We start from the raw sequence: 19,404 nt of genomic DNA on the forward strand, positions 1-19,404 counted from the left end.
AGCTAGTCCTCGACGTACAACAGTTCATTTAGTGATCGTTCAAATTTACAACGGCACTGAAAGAAGTAACTTATGGCCATTTTTCACACTTATGACCTTTGCGGCATTCCCCAGGGTCACAAAATTCAGATCCTTGGCAACTGTTTCGTATTTATGATGGTTCCAGTGTCCCTGGGCTCATACATCTTTTGTGACCTCTGACAAGTCAATGGGGAATCCAGATTCACTTAACAACTTCGACACGAATTTAACAACTTGTCAGGTGAGGATCTCCACCGGGTCAAGGTTGGCTCGGCCTTCCATTTTAGTGCCCACTTGAGAGGGAACCACGGACAAGGAGAGAATTCAGCAGGCGTGTCTGCTTTCTCCGTGGCCCTTCCAGGTCTACGGACTAACTCTCCTTGCTTTACCTACTTTCCCTCTCCTGAAACAAAATAGAAATGTTGAGGCTAACAACATTTCTTGGTCTACGAGGCAGAGAGCTCCTTGGCCAGGAAAATTAGTAACGATTTAAAGCAAACAAGCAACATGAATAAATATTCATCAGCAACAGCAATAAAAACATTATTTATGTCCAATCTGCTTCCCAGACTTTGCATCCAAGGGCTGAGAAGCGAGTTCCAGCTCGTATCTCAAATGCATACAGAGACACAGAAGATGCAAATCCCTCCTCCAACCAGTCTCTACCTGGAGAATGCCACCATCCCGAGCAGTTTCCCATCCTGAGTGGTGCGGTGGCCTAAGAGGTGGAGCTCTTGCGTTACACTCAGGAGGCTGTGAGTTGGATCCTAGGTAGAAGCAGATATTTCTCTCTCTGGGCACAATGAGAATATATCTGCCGAACAAAGCTCCACATTGGCAACAGGGAGGGCATCCGGCCAGTAAACATTCAGCTCCATTCACTTGCCCAGACTCCACCCCAATGCAGGGGATTATGGCGTCGTTGAAAGAAGATGAGGACAAGCAGTTTCTCATCCTGGGCCCACCTTCATCTATTCTTCCAATCTGGCATAGGTGGAGTCTCACTGCCCACCATTTGTCGTGCACCAATTGGGTCAAATCAGGATTTTGGTGTGATTTTATTTTAATAAAGATTCCCCGCCTCCTTTTTTTCTTCAATAGCTGCACTGATGGCAGGAAAAACTGGAATTATACTCTCTCCAGGGAAGTGTTTGGCTTCCACTCTCCCAACTTTTAGGAAAATCGCCGAGTCCAATTTCTTTCAGCAAGCTTTTTTTTTTTTAAAACTGATATGAATTGTCCTGATTTTAAGTCTGATTTTAATTTTCTTGACTTTATTCTTCACTTCTGTACTTTGTAACCTTGGTTTTATTGTTGTAAGTCTTAGAACACAAAAGATAGAATCAGGGGACTTGAAGGGACCTCGAGGTCTTCTACTCCAACCTCCTGCTCAAGGCAGGAGACCTAGACCCGTGAGGGCGAACCTGTGGCATGCAGAGCCATTTGTGCCGGCATGTGAGCTGCAGGCAAACCTACCTCACTGCGCATGCGTGCCTCACAGCTGATTTTTGGCAGGTTTGAGGCCTTTTTAGGCCTCCCAAAGGCTTAAGGAAGGCTTCTGCAGGCTTTGCAGGCTGGAAACTAGGCCCGTTTTGTCACTTCCTGTTTTTCTGAAAATACCGGAAGTGACAAAAACCGGGCTAGTTTTCAGCGTGCAGAAGCCTTCCTCAGGTGTCTGGGAGGCTAAAAAGGCCTCAAACCAGCCGAAAATCAGCTGTGAGGCACAGTGCAGTTAAGGGGGCAGCAGGGGGTGGGGATTGCGTGCGCATGCGTAGGAGGCGTGGGCATTGCCTTCTGGGTGCTGGCACGCGAGCGTGAGCATGCAAGCATGTGCACATTTTTTGGCGCAGGAGCCCAAAAGAATAAGCCACCACTGTCTTAGAACATAGAAGACAGAATCGTGGGACTTGAAGGAATCTCGAGGTCTTCTACTCCAACCCCCTGCTCAAGGCGAGGAGACCTTATGCCATCCCAGTCTAATGGTTGCTCAGTCTATTTCTGAAAACCTCCAGTGATGGAGCACCCACAACTCCAGGAGACAAGCTGCTTCCTTGGTTAATCAGAACATTTCTCCTTACTTCTAGGTTGGCTCTCCACCCCTTACTTCTTATCCTGCCCTCTGGTGCTTTGGAGAATGAGTCGATCTCATTATCATTATTACCTTCAAATATTGGAAGACAGTTGTCCCCCTATTCTCCTCTTCAGTAGGTTGGGCATATCTAGTTCCCTCAAACTTTTATGATATGATTTAGCCTCTGAGCCCTGTTAACACCTTTGTGGCTCTTCTCCACACACTTTACGGGGTCTCAGCATCTCATGCCCAGTATTTCCTAGCCGTACCACAGATAACAACAATGATCTAATACATATCGATTTCACAGAAGACAATGTTGAAAAAGCACTACGCAACCTAAAACCATCTCTATCTATTGGACCGGATGGAATATGTGCCTACTTCTTAAGAAAGCTATCCACTGCCATAGCCAAACCTCTAAGCATAATCTTTGAAAAATCTTTCAGAACCAGCTCCTTGCCTAACCTATGGTCACAAGCCACAGTCATCCCCATCTTCAAAAAGGGAGACCCCAGCCTAGTTGAAAATTACAGGCCAATCTCCTTATGCTGCGTCACCTGTAAAGTCATGGAAGCAATTATTAACCAATCCATCATCCTTCACTTAGAGACAAATAACCTACTCTCCAATAAACAATTTGGTTTCAGAAAAAAACTATCCTGTAATCTGCAACTCTTACACTGCAAAAACATATGGACGACACAACTCGACCAGGGCAAAGCAATAGACGCAATCTACATAGACTTCTGTAAAGCCTTTGATTCAGTGGTACACGACAAACTACTCCTAAAAATAAAATCCTATGGTATCTCTGGACAACTGAATAACTGGATAGAAGCATTCCTGTCAAACAGACAACAAATGGTCAAAATCGGAGAGCGTACTATCAAATCCAGTACCTGTCAATAGTGGTGTCCCCAGGGCAGTGTTCTAGGACCAACTCCCTTCATACTCTACATAAACGACCTCTGTGATCATATTAAGAGCAATTGCGCTTCTCTTCGCTGATGATGTAAAGCTGTTCAATACCACAGACAATACTGCTACCCTACAAAAAGATCTTGACTATGTATCAGAGTGGTCAAACAAATGGCAACTTCAAATCTCAACAAATAAATGCTCTGTCTTACATATTGGCAAAAAAAATCAGAAAATAAAATACAAGCTGAATAGTCAAGATCTTGTTGATGACTCAAGCTCTGTAAAGGACCTTGGAATACTCACCTCTAATGATCTAAGTGCTAGAGCCCACTGCAACTACATAGCCAAAAAGGCATTAAGAGTTGTTAACCTAATCCTACGTAGCTTTTTCTCTGGTAATATCACACTACTAACCAGAGCATACAAACATTTGCTAGACCAATACTCGAATACAGTTCATCAGTCTGGAACCCACACTACGTATCTGATATTAGCACAATTGAGAAAGTCCAGAAATATTTCACAAGAAGAGTTCTCCACTCCTCTACTCGTTGTAGAATACCTTATGCCACCAGACTTGAAATTCTAGAACTTGAAAACCTTGAATTACGCCGTCTTCGGTCTGACTTAAGCATGGTATATAAAATCATACATTGCAATGTCCTACCTGTCAATGAATACTTCAGCTTCAACCATAACAACACAAGAGCACACAATAGATACAAACTCAAAGTAAACCGCACCAAACTTGATTGCAGGAAATACGACTTCAGCAATAGAGTGGTCAATGTCTGGAATACTCTACCCGACTCTGTAGTTTCTTCCCCAAACCCCAAAAACTTTAACCTTAGACTGTCTACTATTGACCTCACCCCTTTCCTAAGAGGTCTGTAGGGGCGTGCATAAGCGCACCAACGTGCCTACCGTCCCTGTCCTATTGTTTCTCTTATTCTTTTATTTTTCTTATATGTACCCATTTCATGTATTCACAACTATGTATACATTTATACTTATTATCTTGTAAACAATTGGCAAATCAAATAAATAAATAAATAAAATAAATCATGGTGACCAGAACTATACACAGTATTCCAAAGGTGGCCTCACTAGTGTGGTATAGGTGGCAGTGGGATTCAGGTTTTTTTTACCACTGGTTCTGTGGGCGAGGCTTGGTGGGCGTGGCAAGAGAAGGCTAATGCAAAATCCCCCTTCCCTCCCCACCCCCCTGACCTGCTCTCCAGCTCTGTTCTCCTGTGCAAGGCAACCAAAGAAGACCCAGCCGATCAGCTGGGACTCAATGGGAGGCAGGGAAGAGATGGGGTTGGCGGGGCCAGTCAGAGGCGGGATTGGCCGGTTCTCCAAACTACCCAAAATTTCTGCTCCCGGTTCTCCAGAACTGGTCAGAACCAGCTGAATCCCACCTCTGGGTATAGGTGGTATTGTCATTTCTCATGGTCTCGATGCTGTCCCTCTGTTTCTGCAGCCTAGGGCTGGGTTGGCTTTTTTGGCAGCTCATACTTAAATTGTGGTGCACTAGGGCACTTGGATCACAAATTTAATTGAATGATGGGATGATAACAGCAATAATAATTGATTTTATTGTTTGCCTCCCAGGTGTATTGTTTTTTTGCTTGTTAAATTTTTATGCCAGCCCATATAAAGTGACTCTGGACAGCTTGCAAGCTATAAAACAGATAGAAAAATAATTTAAATGTTAATGCATTAAAACCGCACAGATTAAGATTACAAAAGCTATTCTAAAACAACAACTAAGAGATGGACAGGACAGGGATGAGTTCTTTGTATCTCGCTAGTCAGCAGTGGGATCCTGCCTGTTCCACTATCGCTTTGGTGATCTTGCTCCCTAACGCAGATTGGGACCAATCCTTGGAGAAAGGAATGGCCTCCAGCAGCTCAGCCAGGGAGTTTTCTACTGACAAACTGGCTGGAATCATTTCCAAGAGGGAAACTCCCCCATCCGGCCTCACCCAGGTGATGCATGCCAGGTCAGTGAGATCACAAATAAGGCGGCGAGGGGCTTGTTTTGGACTGACCAGGCATGCATTAGCAAGCAGCCAAAGGCCCAGGCCTCCATGGTTCCATTGTCCAGGGTTTGAGCTCAGAGCAGTGGTGGGATTCCAAAAAATTTACTATTGGTTCTGTGGGCATGGCTTGGGCGTGGTGTTGCTTGGTGGGTGTGGCTTGGTGGGCGTGGTGTTGCTTGGTGGGCGTGGCTTGGTGGGCTGGGTAGGGGAAGGCTACTGTAAAATTCCCCTTCCCTCCCCACCCCACTGACCTGCTTTCCAGCTCCGCTCTCCCATGCAGGGCAACCAAAGAAGACCCAGTCGATCAGCTGGGACTCAATGGGAGGCAGAGAAGAGATGGGGTTGGCGGGGCCAGTCAGAGGTGGGATTGGTTGGTTCTCTGGACTACTCAAAATGTCCACTACCGGTTCCCGAGAACCAGTCCGAACCGGCTGAATACCACCTCTGGCTCAGAAAGCTGGAACACACCACCGGTATTATACCAGTATCCCTTTTGGCTCCCACCTTACCCCATGCCCGTCTGTACCCCCCTCGAATCTGTGGCCACATCCCACACCCCCAAGCGGAGATTCTCTGCCTGCCATCCTGGCCCTGATAGGACTGGTTGAAATTAATCTGACAGGACTGAGCTTTGCTTTCCAAGAGAGGTTCCTGCTATCGTGTAACAGACACTGACCTGCAGTCCACGATTGCAGGTTCTCATTAATTAAAATGATGCTTCCCCAGGCAACTCTGACAATGACAAGTGGATGCACAAAAGAAGCTGCTTAATGTCAGTCACGTTCACTAAGGAGGGGGGGAGCCGCATTCCCCCTAGTGCTAAACATCAGGCATCCCAGCCTCGTTGAGACATCCCCATTCACACAGTGCGATCGGCAACCTGCCTCCCTGCTTCCCTGTTGGGCTCTCTGGCATACGAGAGAGTCCTATGCATCTACCGCAGGCCCTGTCTCTCAGGAGGGTCTGGGAAGATGCTCCAGAAAAATCTAGAGAAGTAGATAGAAGGTCTTAATGGAAGCTAGAACAGAACAGAATGTCAGAGTTGGAAGGGGCCTTGAAGGTCTTATAGTCCAACCCCTTGTTCAGGCAGGAAACCCTATATACCATTTCAGACAAACGGTTGTCCAATCTCTTCTTGAAAACCTCCAGTGATGGAAAACTCACAACTTCTAGAGGAAAGCCCTTCCACTGATTAATTGTCCTCCCTGTTAAGAAGTTTCTCCTTAGTTCCAGGTTGCTTCTCTCCTGGATTAATTTCCACCCATTGCTTCTTGTCCTGCCCTCTGGGGCTTTGGAGAATAGCTTGACTCCCTCTTCTTTGGGGCAGCCCCTGAGATACTAGAAGACTGGTATCATGTCACCTCAAGTCCTTCTTTTCATTAAACTAGACATACCCAATTCCAGCAACTGTTCTTTATATGTTTTGGCCTCCAGAGTGAGCTCCCGTTACTTGTCCCAGCTTCCACCAACCCAGCAGTTCGAAAGCATGTAAAAAAATGCAAGTAGAAAAACAGGGACCCCTTTGGTGGGAAGGAAACAGCGTTCCGTGTGCCTTCGGAGGCATTTAGTGCTGCCGGCCATGTGACCACGGAGACGTCTTCGGACAGCGCTGGCTTTTCGGCTTTGTAACGGACATGAGCACCGCCCCCCCAGTGCCGGAAACGACCAGCACGCATATGTGAGGGGAACCTTTATCTTTACATAATCCATTGAGCCAGTTTAAAGAGATTGTTTGGTAGAATTACCTTTGGGCTTTATCACCATAAACTATTTGGTATTATCTGCAAGTCTGACCAATTCCGTGCTTTATCCCCAAGTCAAGACATTTAAAACACTTTTTTAAAAAAAAAAAGCTCTAATTCCAACATAGATCTTTGAGGGAAACAATTTTCACTTCCTCTACTGGAAAAAAAAAATCACCCATTGATTCTTACTCTTGGTTTTCTGTTTCTTGAAGAATGAAGAAATCTATAACTAAAGGACAAGGCTTCCATGATTGCAACTATTAAGTTTACTTGCAAATCCTTCATGAGGGATCAACAATAAGTAAAGATGGTGAATTAATATATATGCCAATCCTGTTTTTAGAGCCGCCCCCAAAAAGCCAATTCAATTTTAAGGTCATTTCATCAAATCCTCAAATTGCATCGACTTCCTGACTTGAATCAGGACCTCAAGATGAACTATTAAATTGTATCAGATGCATCCAGATTCATTTTGCTTCTTTGGGCAGATCTGCACATGTCCCTTCTCTTCAATTGATTAAAATTGTGAGATCGATTGATTCAACTGAATTGCTGCTTAAAAACAGTGTGGGAGGTTTTTGGGTTTTTTTTGGAGTCACAGGGCCTAGTATTTTTATTTTATTTTTTATTACCTGGAGTGGGGGGTATGGCCAATGGATGAAGCAGCACCTGGCTGACATGGGGAACATAATTGGGAAGCACATCCAGAAGATGTTCTCTGCAGTCCCCTCTCCAGCCTTGAATATAATTTCAGGAATATAGAAACCTCATATATAAAAAAATAAAACCAATAAAAGAGAATAATCAAATAATGTAATAACCCTCTCCACTCCCCACCCCAGCGACAACACATCACACAAACCATTTAATGGGTTCCAGCCCGCTCTGGGCTCCCCAGGCCCACTGGCAGAACCAGGTCTTCAGTGCCTTCTGGAAGAGGGGGCCGTTCTAATCTCCGGGGGAGGGGGGATGATGTTCCAGAGAGAGGGAGCCCCCACAGAGAAGGCCCTTCTTCTGGGTCCCACCAGGTGTATCTCCCTCGGGGATGGGACCCACAACATTCCTTGCCTCCCTGCTCTAGTGAGTTGGGTGGATTTGCCCGGCAAGAGATGGTTCTTCAGATCACCTGGTCCCAGGCCATGAAGGGCTTTAAAGGGGACTACCAGCACACCTCGAATTGCACCTGGAAGCAAATCGGCAACCAAGGCAGGTCCCGCAGGAGAGGTGACACATGTGCACAACGAGGTCTGCACAAAACCATGCGGGATGCTGCATTTTGCACCAACTGAAATTCCAGATGCTCTTCAAGGGCAGCCCCATGCAGAGGGCGTTGCAATTATGAATTTCCTGTGAATATGTGAGGTGCAGGTTGGCATTTGCTATAGAAGAAAAAAAAGAGAGAGACAGAAGGCCGGGAGCTGTTTCCGAAGAAGGAAAGGAGCTCAGATGCCTCCTATTAAAGCAACCAATTATACTGTTGGAAGTTGGCACCCACCCCTCTCCTAGGGATATGAAATATTTTAGAATATACCAAAAAGGCAGAATATTTCCCCTAAAAAGAATAGAAACTCAGAAGCAGAAACTCACCCCCACCTTTGTTAATGGGTGGGCCATTAATATTTGACATAACAAAGATCTACTCTAGGTAGAGCTATAATAGGAATTGCCCAAAGCTCTTTCATTACATCATCATCCAGCAAGGCGCAACCAAGCCTGGAACTCAGGACAGCCTACGGAGTTGCCCCTGCATGGCCCCATGGGAGCCTGACAGCCAATCAGAATACAAGCTCCAATTCAAATCCCGACAGAGGGCATAAAACCCAGGGATTCTCAGCCTCTCATTCCCTTCCTTCTTTGGAGCTCCAAGCCACGTGGTCCTGTCCAACCATTAAACCATCTTTCCAAACAGCCTCCATGTTTCCAGTGTCTTTCTTCCCTGCTTGGAACTGAACCCAGAAGGATATTTCTTCCGACAATACCAAGCAAGCTACCTGTTTCCTAAAAGTGTAATTCCCAAGAAAATTAAACTCTTAAGAAGTTCTAGGTTGGTATCCTTGTGGATCTGTTTTCTGTTCTCCGCCGCTGTCCTCTTGGCTTGGAAGGTCCTCCCATCCCTTTGGAAGCCAACCCCAGGGGGAAGAGGGAGGATTAAGGTCGGAATATTGAAGTAGGTGTGTTAGGTATAACATTGATACCAAATATGGTTTGGGTGAATAAATATATAAAACTTAGATATCATGGTTTAAGTGCTTATCACTTTAAGCACAATGCTGCAGAGCAATTAGCCGATTAAGGGTGCGGTTAGAAGTTACAATATAAGGAAGCATTAGAAGCTGGAAAGCTTACTGCAACTAACTGTGTCTTACTGTGACTAACTGTGATTACTGACTGTGAGTGCCTGTGACTGAACTGTTCTTGTTTGCTACTGTTTGCTGATTTACTGCGTAATTCTACTGTTCTACTGTTTGAACGTCTTGCTGAATATCCAGCGCTTTGTTCCTCTGGAGAGAGGCACCGGAGGAGGAGAAGATATCTTTATCGGCTGATAAAGATATTGCAAGGACTCTTAACTTGGACTGTAATAGTGAGTCTTACTGGATGGAAATATAGTGAATGACTATTGGACTGAATGACAATGCTTTAAACTCTAAATGGATTAAAAACTATTTAAACTACAAACAGTGTTTGTGTTCAGTGTGTGTATACTCTGGGGCCCTTCCTGGCTTGACTACTGCTGCAATACTCTGCTAGGGGTTAATCCCCAAACACTAACATTGGTTATGGGCCCAGCAGCATAGTCTAACTAACCAGGATATAGCAGAGAGAGTTGGTGTGAGTTGCACATTACTGTAAAAACAAACTGTTTTAATTAGTTTAAAATAGTCAAAATATCTGAAGAGCAATGGCACAAGTAAATTTGTCACAACTGTCCATGATATCCAGGCTGGATGGAACAAACTATGTTTCATGGTCAATGAAATGTAGTTTACTTCTACACAGAGAAGGATTGTGGGACATTATAGCAAACCCACCAGATGTGAGTAGCTGGGATCCTGCTAATGATGATGATAAAGAAAAGTTACAAGACTTTAAACTGAAGAATGAGCAGGCTTTATGCATCATAGGACTGACTCTCTGTGATCAGCAGCTTGTCCATATTCGTGGAGAAGAAAATGCTGCAACTGCTGGGAGAACCTCAGGAAGATTTATGTTCGGGACAGTGTAGGAGCACATATAAATCTTACACGGAAGCTTTTTCGACGCATCTTCAGAGGAATGGAGATATGTTAGTTCATTTAAACTGTATGAAGAGCATTTTTCAAGAATTGCATGAAAAAAAAGCTTATATTTAATGAACTGCAACAAGTCTACATAATATTATCTTCATTAGATCAAAGCTATGATGACTATGTGACTTCGTTAGAGGTATTGCCAAAAGAAAGCCTCTCATTAACCGACATAACAGGCAGGCTATTAGAAGAAGCCAGAAGAAGGCGTGAGCGTGACGAGCTGAGAGAAGATAAGAAAGAAGAGAAATTATCTTCAAAGCCTGTAAGAAACCAGCTAAGCAAAGTACAGCACCTGGAAGAAGAGAATTTATCTTCGACGGCATACACAATTAAAAAGTGTTTTAATTGTGGAGGCAGAGGACATTTGGCAAGATTCTGCAAAAAGAGAAAAAGCCAGAATATAAAAAAGCCAAAGAAATGGTTAGAACTAGCCACGTTTAGCAACTCTGATGTGAAGAATGATATATGGGTGGTTGACAGTGGCGCATCCCACTGCATCACAAGAGATAAGACAAAATTTATAAAAATGTCTAAAAGCTCTCAACATATATCTCTTGCAAACGGCTGGAATCTTAACGCGAAGGTCAAGGTTTTGCACATTGTCCGTGCATAAACCAGGATATAAAAATGCTGTATGTACCGCAACTAAAGTTTAATTTGCTTTCAGTAAGGGTATTAGATAAATTAGGTTATGTAATTACTTTTAAGGATAATAATTGCATAATTGAAAAAGATAACAAAAGGGTAACTGCAGCTTTAAATGGAACATTATATGTCTTAGATAATAGTAAGAAAGGGGAGGCACAAACTGTATTTAATAATATAAAACCTCATAATGAATGTATCCATTTATTGCATAGGCGTTTGGGGCATGTAAATTTTAAAATGCTAAAACGTACAGTTGAGTTATCTGAAGGAATAAGGTTAAAACCTTGTGATAAATATTTGCGTTGTAATGTTTGCTGTGAAGATAAGAGCAAAGTATTGCCTGCAAATAGGCTAAATGGTTTCAAAACAAAAGAACCTTTAGAAGTAGTATTTGCAGACATCATAGGTCCAAAGAAACCCAGTATGGGGGTGCTAGATATATACTGAGCATTATGGACCATTATTCTAGATATGGGTTTTGCTATTTAATGAAAAGCAAAACTGAAACATATCAACATTTTTTCAATTGGCTTAGGTTTGCTGAAAGAAAGTCTAAACGACAACTGATAACCCTGGTGACAGATAATGGTAATGGAATTTATTAATAACAAATTCCAGAACAGACTTAAGGTAGCTGGAATAGAGCATAAGAAGTCTGCTCCATACAGGCCAGAACATAACGCTTTTATTGAAAGAAGAGGCCAAACACTACAGGCAATGGTTAGAACAATGTTAAATGATTCTGGGTTACCTGATTCTTTGTGGGGGAGGCTACAATGTGTGCTAATAACATATTGAACAACGTTGTTAATACAACAACAGGTGAAATACCATTTAGCAGGTGGCATGGCAGGAAACCTGACCTAAGTTACCTGCACACATTTGGTGCACCAGCATGGGTGCATATTCCTGCACAACTCAGAAAAAAGGGCAACATAGAGCTAAAAGATTTTTCTTCGTTGGTTATCAGGCAAACCATAGGGCATATAGATTTTGGGAGAAAGGCACATCTAAAGTGTTATGTAGTGCTAGTGCCCAATTTCTAGAACATGAAGGATGGGAGAAATTAGAACAGGATGCCAATAAAGATGTAATTATTGAATCCTATAGAAATCCCATTAGTTATCCCTGTAACTTTAAAAATAAAGTAAAGAGAAAAATACAGGATGAGATAGTGCCCATAAAGGAAGAAACAGATTCAATAGCTGAACAGGATGAGGAAGATGAACAGGTAGTAGTTCAACAAAGTCCTCCTGTAAGCCCTGTAATTCCCAGAAGAACTACACGTATATCTAGACCGCCTGATAGGTACCAGGCTAACACAGTGTGCCAGATTAATCAAGTTCCTAATTCTGTTGAAGAAATTAAAAAGTATCCTAATAAGGAAATGAATTCATTAAGAGATATGAAAGTGTATGAGAATGCCAAATTACCTGTAGGTAAGAAATCCATTGGCTGCAAATGGATTTTTAAGGTAAAAACAGATAAAAATGGTAATTTAATCCATAAGGCAAGGTTAGTAGCCCAAGGTTTTAGGCAGAATGCCAATGACTACGATGAGGTGTTTGCACCTAGTCTTAAGGCAGCAACCTTGAGGGCAGCTTTAGTGTGGGCAGCTAGTAAAAACTATATAGTTAACCATCTAGATGTGGAAACTGCTTACTTGCACGCCCATTAAAACATATTATTTATATGAAAAAACCTGTTGATATTAAAAGTGAAAATAAGGATAATAATGATTGTTGGTTGTTAAAGAAAAGCCTCTATGGTCTAAAACAATCAGGCTATGAATGGAACCAGTATATTGTAAAGGAACTAGACAATATAGGATTTAAAGCTGGTTTAGCCGATCCATGTCTGTTTAAGAGGGAGACAAATGGGAAAGTATCATTATTATTACTATTCACAGATGACATTGCATTGATAACTGGAAACTAATGATGAAGCAAATAAAATAATAGCATCATTAGGAAAGAGAATAAAGATCAGCAATTAGGGGAGATAAAGAAGTATCTCGGTTTGAATATAAAGAAAACACGGAAAGGTTTTAAGATATCTCAGGAAGATAAGATAAGCAAATTGCTAAAAGATTACAAGATGGAGCTTTGTAAGCCGGCTAAGACTCAATGAGTCAGGAGTTTAGCAACACTGATGAACAAAGCCCGAGTTTGATAAGGTGATTTATCAATCTTTAATAGGTAGTTTGTCTTATATTAGCAATTGGTCTAGACCAGATATATCGTACTGTGTGAATCAGTTGGCTAGATTCAATTCTGCACCATGTGAAAGACACTGGATTGCAGCTAAGAGGATATTAAGATATCTTAAAAAGACAATGAATTATTCATTGTATTTAGAACCAAAGGGTGATTTAATTCTGAGTGCTTATGCAGATGCTAGCTTTGCATCAGAAAGAGACACTAGAAAGTCGACTTCAGGAACAGCCATAATGCTGGGTAAGACGTTAATAGGCTGGAAGTCAATAAGACAACAGCATATAAGTTTGTCTACTATGGAGGCAGAATTCTCCTGTTTATCACTGTTATGTACAGAATTAATAATGTATAAACAAATGTTAATTGATATAGGTATAACTGTAGATTATCCTATAATTATACATGAAGATAATCAGGCAGCAATTCAAATGGCCACAAATATTGGAGTAAAAACAAGGAGCAAACATACAGATCTAAGATACCTAAACGTGAGACAATCTGTAAGAAGTAAGATGATTCAGCTAGAGTACTGTATGTCGGAGGACAATTTAGCTGATAATTTTACTAAAGCCCAAGGTGCCAGTAAGCACCAGGAGAGTTGTGAAAAATATGGGGTTAGATTGTAAAAGGTATTATATATTTATTTCACCCAAAAGGGGAGTATGTTAGGTATAACATTGATACCAAATATGGTTTGGGTGAATAAATATATAAAACTTAGATATCATGGTTTAAGTGCTTATCACTTTAAGCACAATGCTGCAGGCAATTAGCCGATTAAGGGTGCGGTTAGAAGTTACAATATAAGGAAGCATTAGAAGCTGGAAAGCTTACTGCGACTAACTGTGTCTTACTGTGACTAACTGTGATTACTGACTGTGAGTGCCTGTGACTGAACTGTTCTTGTTTGCTACTGTTTGCTGATTTACTGCGTAATTCTACTGTTCTACTGTTTGAACGTCTTGCTGAATATCCAGCGTTTGTTCCTCTGGAGAGAGGCACCGGAGGAGGAGAAGATATCTTTATCGGCTGATAAAGATATTGCAAGGACTCTTAACTTGGACTGTAATAGTGAGTCTTACTGGATGGAAATATAGTGAATGACTATTGGACTGAATGACAATGCTTTAAACTCTAAATGGATTAAAAACTATTTAAACTACAAACAGTGTTTGTGTTCAGTGTGTGTATACTCTGGGGCCCTTCCTGGCTTGACTACTGCTGCAATACTCTGCTAGGGGTTAATCCCCAAACACTAACAGGGTGGAAATAGAAAATGAAGGAGGGGGGGAACAAGCTAAAAGAGACGGTCTTTGAATTATGACCACAGTTGAGCCCAACATTTCTGTCAATAACTGAGACATTGCTTAAGTGAGTTTTGTCCCATTTTGCGACCGTTCCCGCCACATTTGTTAAGTGAACCACACCGTTCACTTAACACCGTCGTTAAGTGAATTTGGTTTCCCCATTGACTGGGCTTGTCAGAAAGTTGCAAAAGGGGAATCATGTGACCCGGGGGGGTGGGACCCTGCAACCATCATAAATGTGAGTCAGTTGCCGTGCCCCTGAATTTTGATCACGGGGCGACCCGGGGGGGATGCTGCAATGGTCGTGTGAAAAACAGTCCTAAGTCTCGGTTTTCAGTGCCGTTGTAACTTCAAATGGTCGCTAAAATGAACTGTTATAAGTCGAGGACTGCCCGTGGTGGAAAGCACCCCACTAGATGCACCAGGAAAGTGAATGTAACGTTTTATGCAGATCCCACTTGTGACCATCCTTTGTCTTTTCTTTCTTTAGGAATGACATATGGCCAGGGATCTCAGGAAGCTCAAAGAGTAAGCGACCTTTTCCTTTCCTTTCCTTTCCTTTCTGAAATCCATGGGGGAGAAGGCCGAGTGGAAGGAAGACCGCCGGAAGAGGGAAGGTTGTTTCCTTGGATGTGAATTCCTTCATTGCCCCCTCTCGATTTATTAGGCTGCTCAAACACACTTTGTGAAATACGCCTCCTTTTCTTTTGGTTTTCTTGTTTTTGAAGTTGCCTAGGCTGAATAAATCGAATGCATGAGAAATATTCCACACAGCCAATGTTTTTGCATCCAATCTGGCTAATCAGAAATGTCTTCAGATCACCCAGTCCATTCTGAATGAAAAAAGAGGTTGGCAATAAGGCTCCCCCTGCTGTTGCTTTGCTCTTTGCAAGCCGGTCTGCTGATGTTCTGACCCAGGCTTCCTGAGACCGTAATTAAGTGCACGCTTAGTCCAAACAACTCTTGTTTTATTTCAACGCGGGGAATTATGTTCATTCCCAGCCCGTATTGAGTCCCAAACAGTCCCTCGAGATAAGCACCCACCTTTCTCTCCTTTGAATGGCTGCCAAATTAACAGTAAAAAGCCAGCTGAAGTACAAATTCCACACAGAGCTTCAAGGTTTAATCCGAACAGAGCGAACGACTTTGCTTCCTGCAAAGGTTTCTCTGTCTTTGTACTTCCTTTATACCTTAGGGGAGGGGCAATCATCTCCAAGCCTCACTCCCGAGTCACCCCTTTTGTCTTAGCTGCTCTTGCCTTCTGGCAGCTCTGCGCACACGTGTCCTCGGAACAGGCTCCCCTTGTTCCTCTGCCTCGCTGCTGCCAGACTCTGGAGGTTCCGGAGTCAGCATCCCACTCCCAGGTGGCCCTGGCCCCATCTCTGCATTGGACGCAGGACCCTCGTCCGAGTCCTCTCCAGACTCCCAGACTGGCCCGTGTTCCTCCCCACTGTCCAATTCTGCTGCCGTCTGCACTGGCTGCCAGAAGAGGGGCAGGAAAATCCAGTCCTGCCTTTGGGGATCAGCTGATACAAGCCAAAGTCTCTCCTTCCCCCTGTTATTGACATAATTCCACGTTATTTGCTGGGGTGAGGGGAATTGCCAGGGGCAGGGGGATACACATCAGCAATGCAAACTTGGTGAATTTGAAGTGCCACAGGTTGCCATCCATCAATTGTTCTAATTAGCTAGCAATCCAGTTTTGCTTCTCCGCCCCCCCAGAATTTTGCAATGCAGCTCATCAAAAGTGAGATAACCAGGCAGAGACAGTCAGATGTACATATAGAATGGAATAATTTCCTTGCATTAAATGCAACTTCAAAAAGTCTAGCTGCCATACCATCTAAATTCAACACCAAGGATTCCAGAAGTGATGTGAGAGAGACCCTTTCCCTCAAAAGGAAGTTACTTGCCATCACAAATTGGCCCCTCTAATTATCTGTAAATGATGAAAACTCACAAGTTCTCAAATTCATCAGCTTCACATAGAAAATGCCATACTCAAAGGATACAAGGAACAGAGCCTAACAAAATAGCAATAACATTCCGCACTTAAGACTTATATCCTGTTTCACGGTGCTTTCCAGCCCTCTCTAAGCAGTTTACGGTCAGCCTATTGCCCTCAACAATCTGGCTTCTCATTTCACTGATCTTGGAAGGACAGAAGGCTGAGTCAACCTTGAGCTGGTCAGGATCAAACTCCTGTTGGAAGGGACCTTGGAGGTCTTCTAATCCAACCCCCTGCTTGAGCCGGAGACCCAATACCATTTCCGATAAATGGTTGTCCGGTCTCCTCTTAAAAGCTGTCCAATGATGGAGCACCCACAACTTCTGATAGCAAGCTGTTCCACTGGTTACTTGTCCTCCCTGTGAGGAAGTTTCTCCTTAATTCCTGGTTGCTTCTCTCCTTCATTAGTTCCCATCCATGGTGTCTTGTCCTGCCTTCTGGTGCTTTGGAAAATAGGTTGACCCGACTCTTCTTTGGGGCAGTCCTTCAAATACTTGAACACTGCTATCATGTCGGCCCTAGTCCTTCTTTTCATCAAACCAGACATAGCCAATTCCTGCAGCCGTCCTTTCTAAGTTTCAGCCTCCAGCCCCCTAATCATCTTTGTTGCTCTTCTCTGCACATTTTCCAGGGTCTCAACATCTTTTTTATATTGTGGTGACTAACATTGGATGCATATTCCAAGTGTGGATATATGTATAAGCATACACAAGCACACATGTGAAAACTATGAACAGAAATGCATATAGCCTTGTTAAGTTTTAAATTGGAAGGAAACATAAATATGGCGGGAGAAAGCTGCATCAAAATATATACACATTTTAGTCCAAAAGTATCCTCAAGTTGGCACATATTACAGTAGTTTGCCTTATTCACACAACGGATAAATTCAGAAACAATCTTGACATACCATAATCCAAACTTATGTCTGAAAGAAATGGAAATTGTTATACTCAGTGTTTGTTGCTGGATGCCGCAGAGTTGCATTTTTGTGAATTATGCAACCATGTAAATCCAATAACTAAATAAATCTTTTTTGTTCATTAGTGAGTAGCTTGACTCACTGCTTGTGACACTAATTCTACGGTAAACCAAGAACAGAAACCAAGATAACCAAGAACATCATAACCAAGCAAAGGACCCTTGTGGCAACTTGATGTGATTGTCTCAATTGCAAACTCTGCAAAGTCAGTTGCTTCTTTCTCACAACATTCTCACTTACAAATTATCCTATTTTAGGCTGTGCAAATGTGTTATGCAAACACAACCATTCTTTAATTAACAGAGACCGGACAGAGTTTTGACCAGGCTGTCCAGAGCAACTACAGATGTTCATAGGGCAGCCCTGGGGAGGGAAAGGACGGAGAACGATGAAGAAAATCAAGCTAGCAGCTCTGGCCGTACAATCAAATCATCCGTGCAACACATATAGAAAAGTGCTAGCAGTTCAATCACACAATCAAGGTATCCTGACGTGCCCTGTAGATGGGTCTATGACAATTCACCACAGCCAACTTGCCATGGCCAATTTGCTGCAGGACAACTCACCATGGCTATTTCGCCACAGGACAACTCGCTGCAGGACAAGAGTTATACTAACATCAAAGAAATGGTGGAATAGAATCATTAAAGAAAGGATGCAAAAAGAAGTGACAGAATAAAATGGCAAAAATTTAAATATTTTTTTATTTATTTTAAATAAATAGAATTGCTACATTGTCCCGCACCAAGTTGTCCCATGGCAAGTTGGCTGTGGTGAGTTGGCTGTGGTGAGTTGGCCATGGTGAGTTGGCTGTGGCAAGTTGTCCCACTCCCCTGTATATGTCCCTATGAGTTCCTCTCCTCACAATGTGCTGCCCCGCTCCCCTCACTCACACACACAAAGATACACATGCATACCTTCACACAGCAAGAATTATACAACCCCATTGCACAGGTTCAGCTTTGCTGGTTGAGGAATTCTGGGAATTGAAGTCCACAAGCCTTCAAGTTGTGAAGGTTGGAGAGCCCTGTACTAGAATGATGTTACATCCAGTGTGTTTGTCTGGGAATCCAAAAGGCCAGACACCTGGAGGGTGATGCCAAAGAACCTCAAAGATGTGTTCTCTAGTGTTTCAGTGAGCAAGGTGCAGAAAAATACACATAAGTCCTCAACTTACAATGGTTCATTTAGTGACTGTTCAAAGTTGCAACGGCACCGAAAAAAAGTGGCGTATGACCATTTTTCACACTTTTCGACCTTTGTAACAACTCCAGGATCATCTCATCCAAATCCAGACTCTAGGCAACTGACTCATGTTTATGACCACTGCATGCCCTGGGGTCCTGTAATCCCCCTTTGCAAACTTCTGACCAGCAAATTCAATGGGGAAGCCAGATTCACTTAACAACCGGGTTACTAACTTAACAATTGCAGGGATTCACTTAAACAAATGTGACGAGAAAGGTCGTAAAATGGGACAAAATGCACTGAATAATTGTTTCACTAAACTAAATTGAGCCCAGCATTTGTGTTGTTTTACTTAACAACAGAAATTTTGGGCTCAGTTGTGGTCGTAAGTCCAGGACTACCTGTATTAACATGTTAGGGAAAAAACCCGTTTTCCTAGCAACAGAGGAACCACTGGCCCAGAAGGAACCTGAGCTCTCCTTTCCTGCTGCATGTGCTCACCCAGAAGTTGGACAGCCATTTGACTGATACGTTTAATGGGATGGTTGCACTGAGCAAAGGGCTGGACTTGATGGCGTCAGTGGGTCCATCAACTGGGAATCATTCTAATTTAGCGGAAAAGTGAGAACTTTGCAGTATAGATAGAACTGTTATCTTCACTTTTACATGTCCCCTCGATGTTCAACCTTGAAAGTGTGTAGAGGAAAACAACGTCTCCAGGTTGGCCATGTGGCATGGTGATTAAGCTCCACCCCTTCTGCCATACATACAAAGGGGGCGGGGCTTTAAAGCAGGGCCACCGCCGCCATCTTCCGGCATTTGCTCTCCCCCTGAAAACATCCTGGAAACGGCTGTCGGAAGTCTTCCCTAAAGGAAAACGTCCCTCTATTTGCATCTAAGCTTTGAAACAAAAGTGGTTTTTATTTTTGAAAAAGCAACTGGACTGATTTTTTTTGGAG

The 19,404-nt window shown here is 43.0% G+C and overlaps 1 protein-coding gene across 3 annotated transcripts in view; it reads left to right on the forward strand.

Moving 5' to 3' along the window:
• CHST8 (carbohydrate sulfotransferase 8) overlaps positions 1 to 19,404 on the forward strand; it is a 336,215-nt gene that overhangs the window by 314,725 nt on the left and 2,086 nt on the right. For all 3 annotated transcript variants that reach the window (XM_026680164.2, XM_087971793.1, XM_087971792.1), the window contains one exon: positions 14,758 to 14,795. In XM_026680164.2, coding sequence (XP_026535949.2) covers positions 14,758 to 14,795 — 38 coding nt within the window. The remainder of the gene's footprint in view (positions 1 to 14,757; positions 14,796 to 19,404) is intronic.

Source organism: Notechis scutatus, chromosome 9, assembly GCF_049901735.1.
Source record: "Notechis scutatus isolate UNSWTSFEM ecotype Mainland chromosome 9, rNotScu1.2, whole genome shotgun sequence".
Taxonomy (NCBI): domain Eukaryota; kingdom Metazoa; phylum Chordata; class Lepidosauria; order Squamata; family Elapidae; genus Notechis; species Notechis scutatus.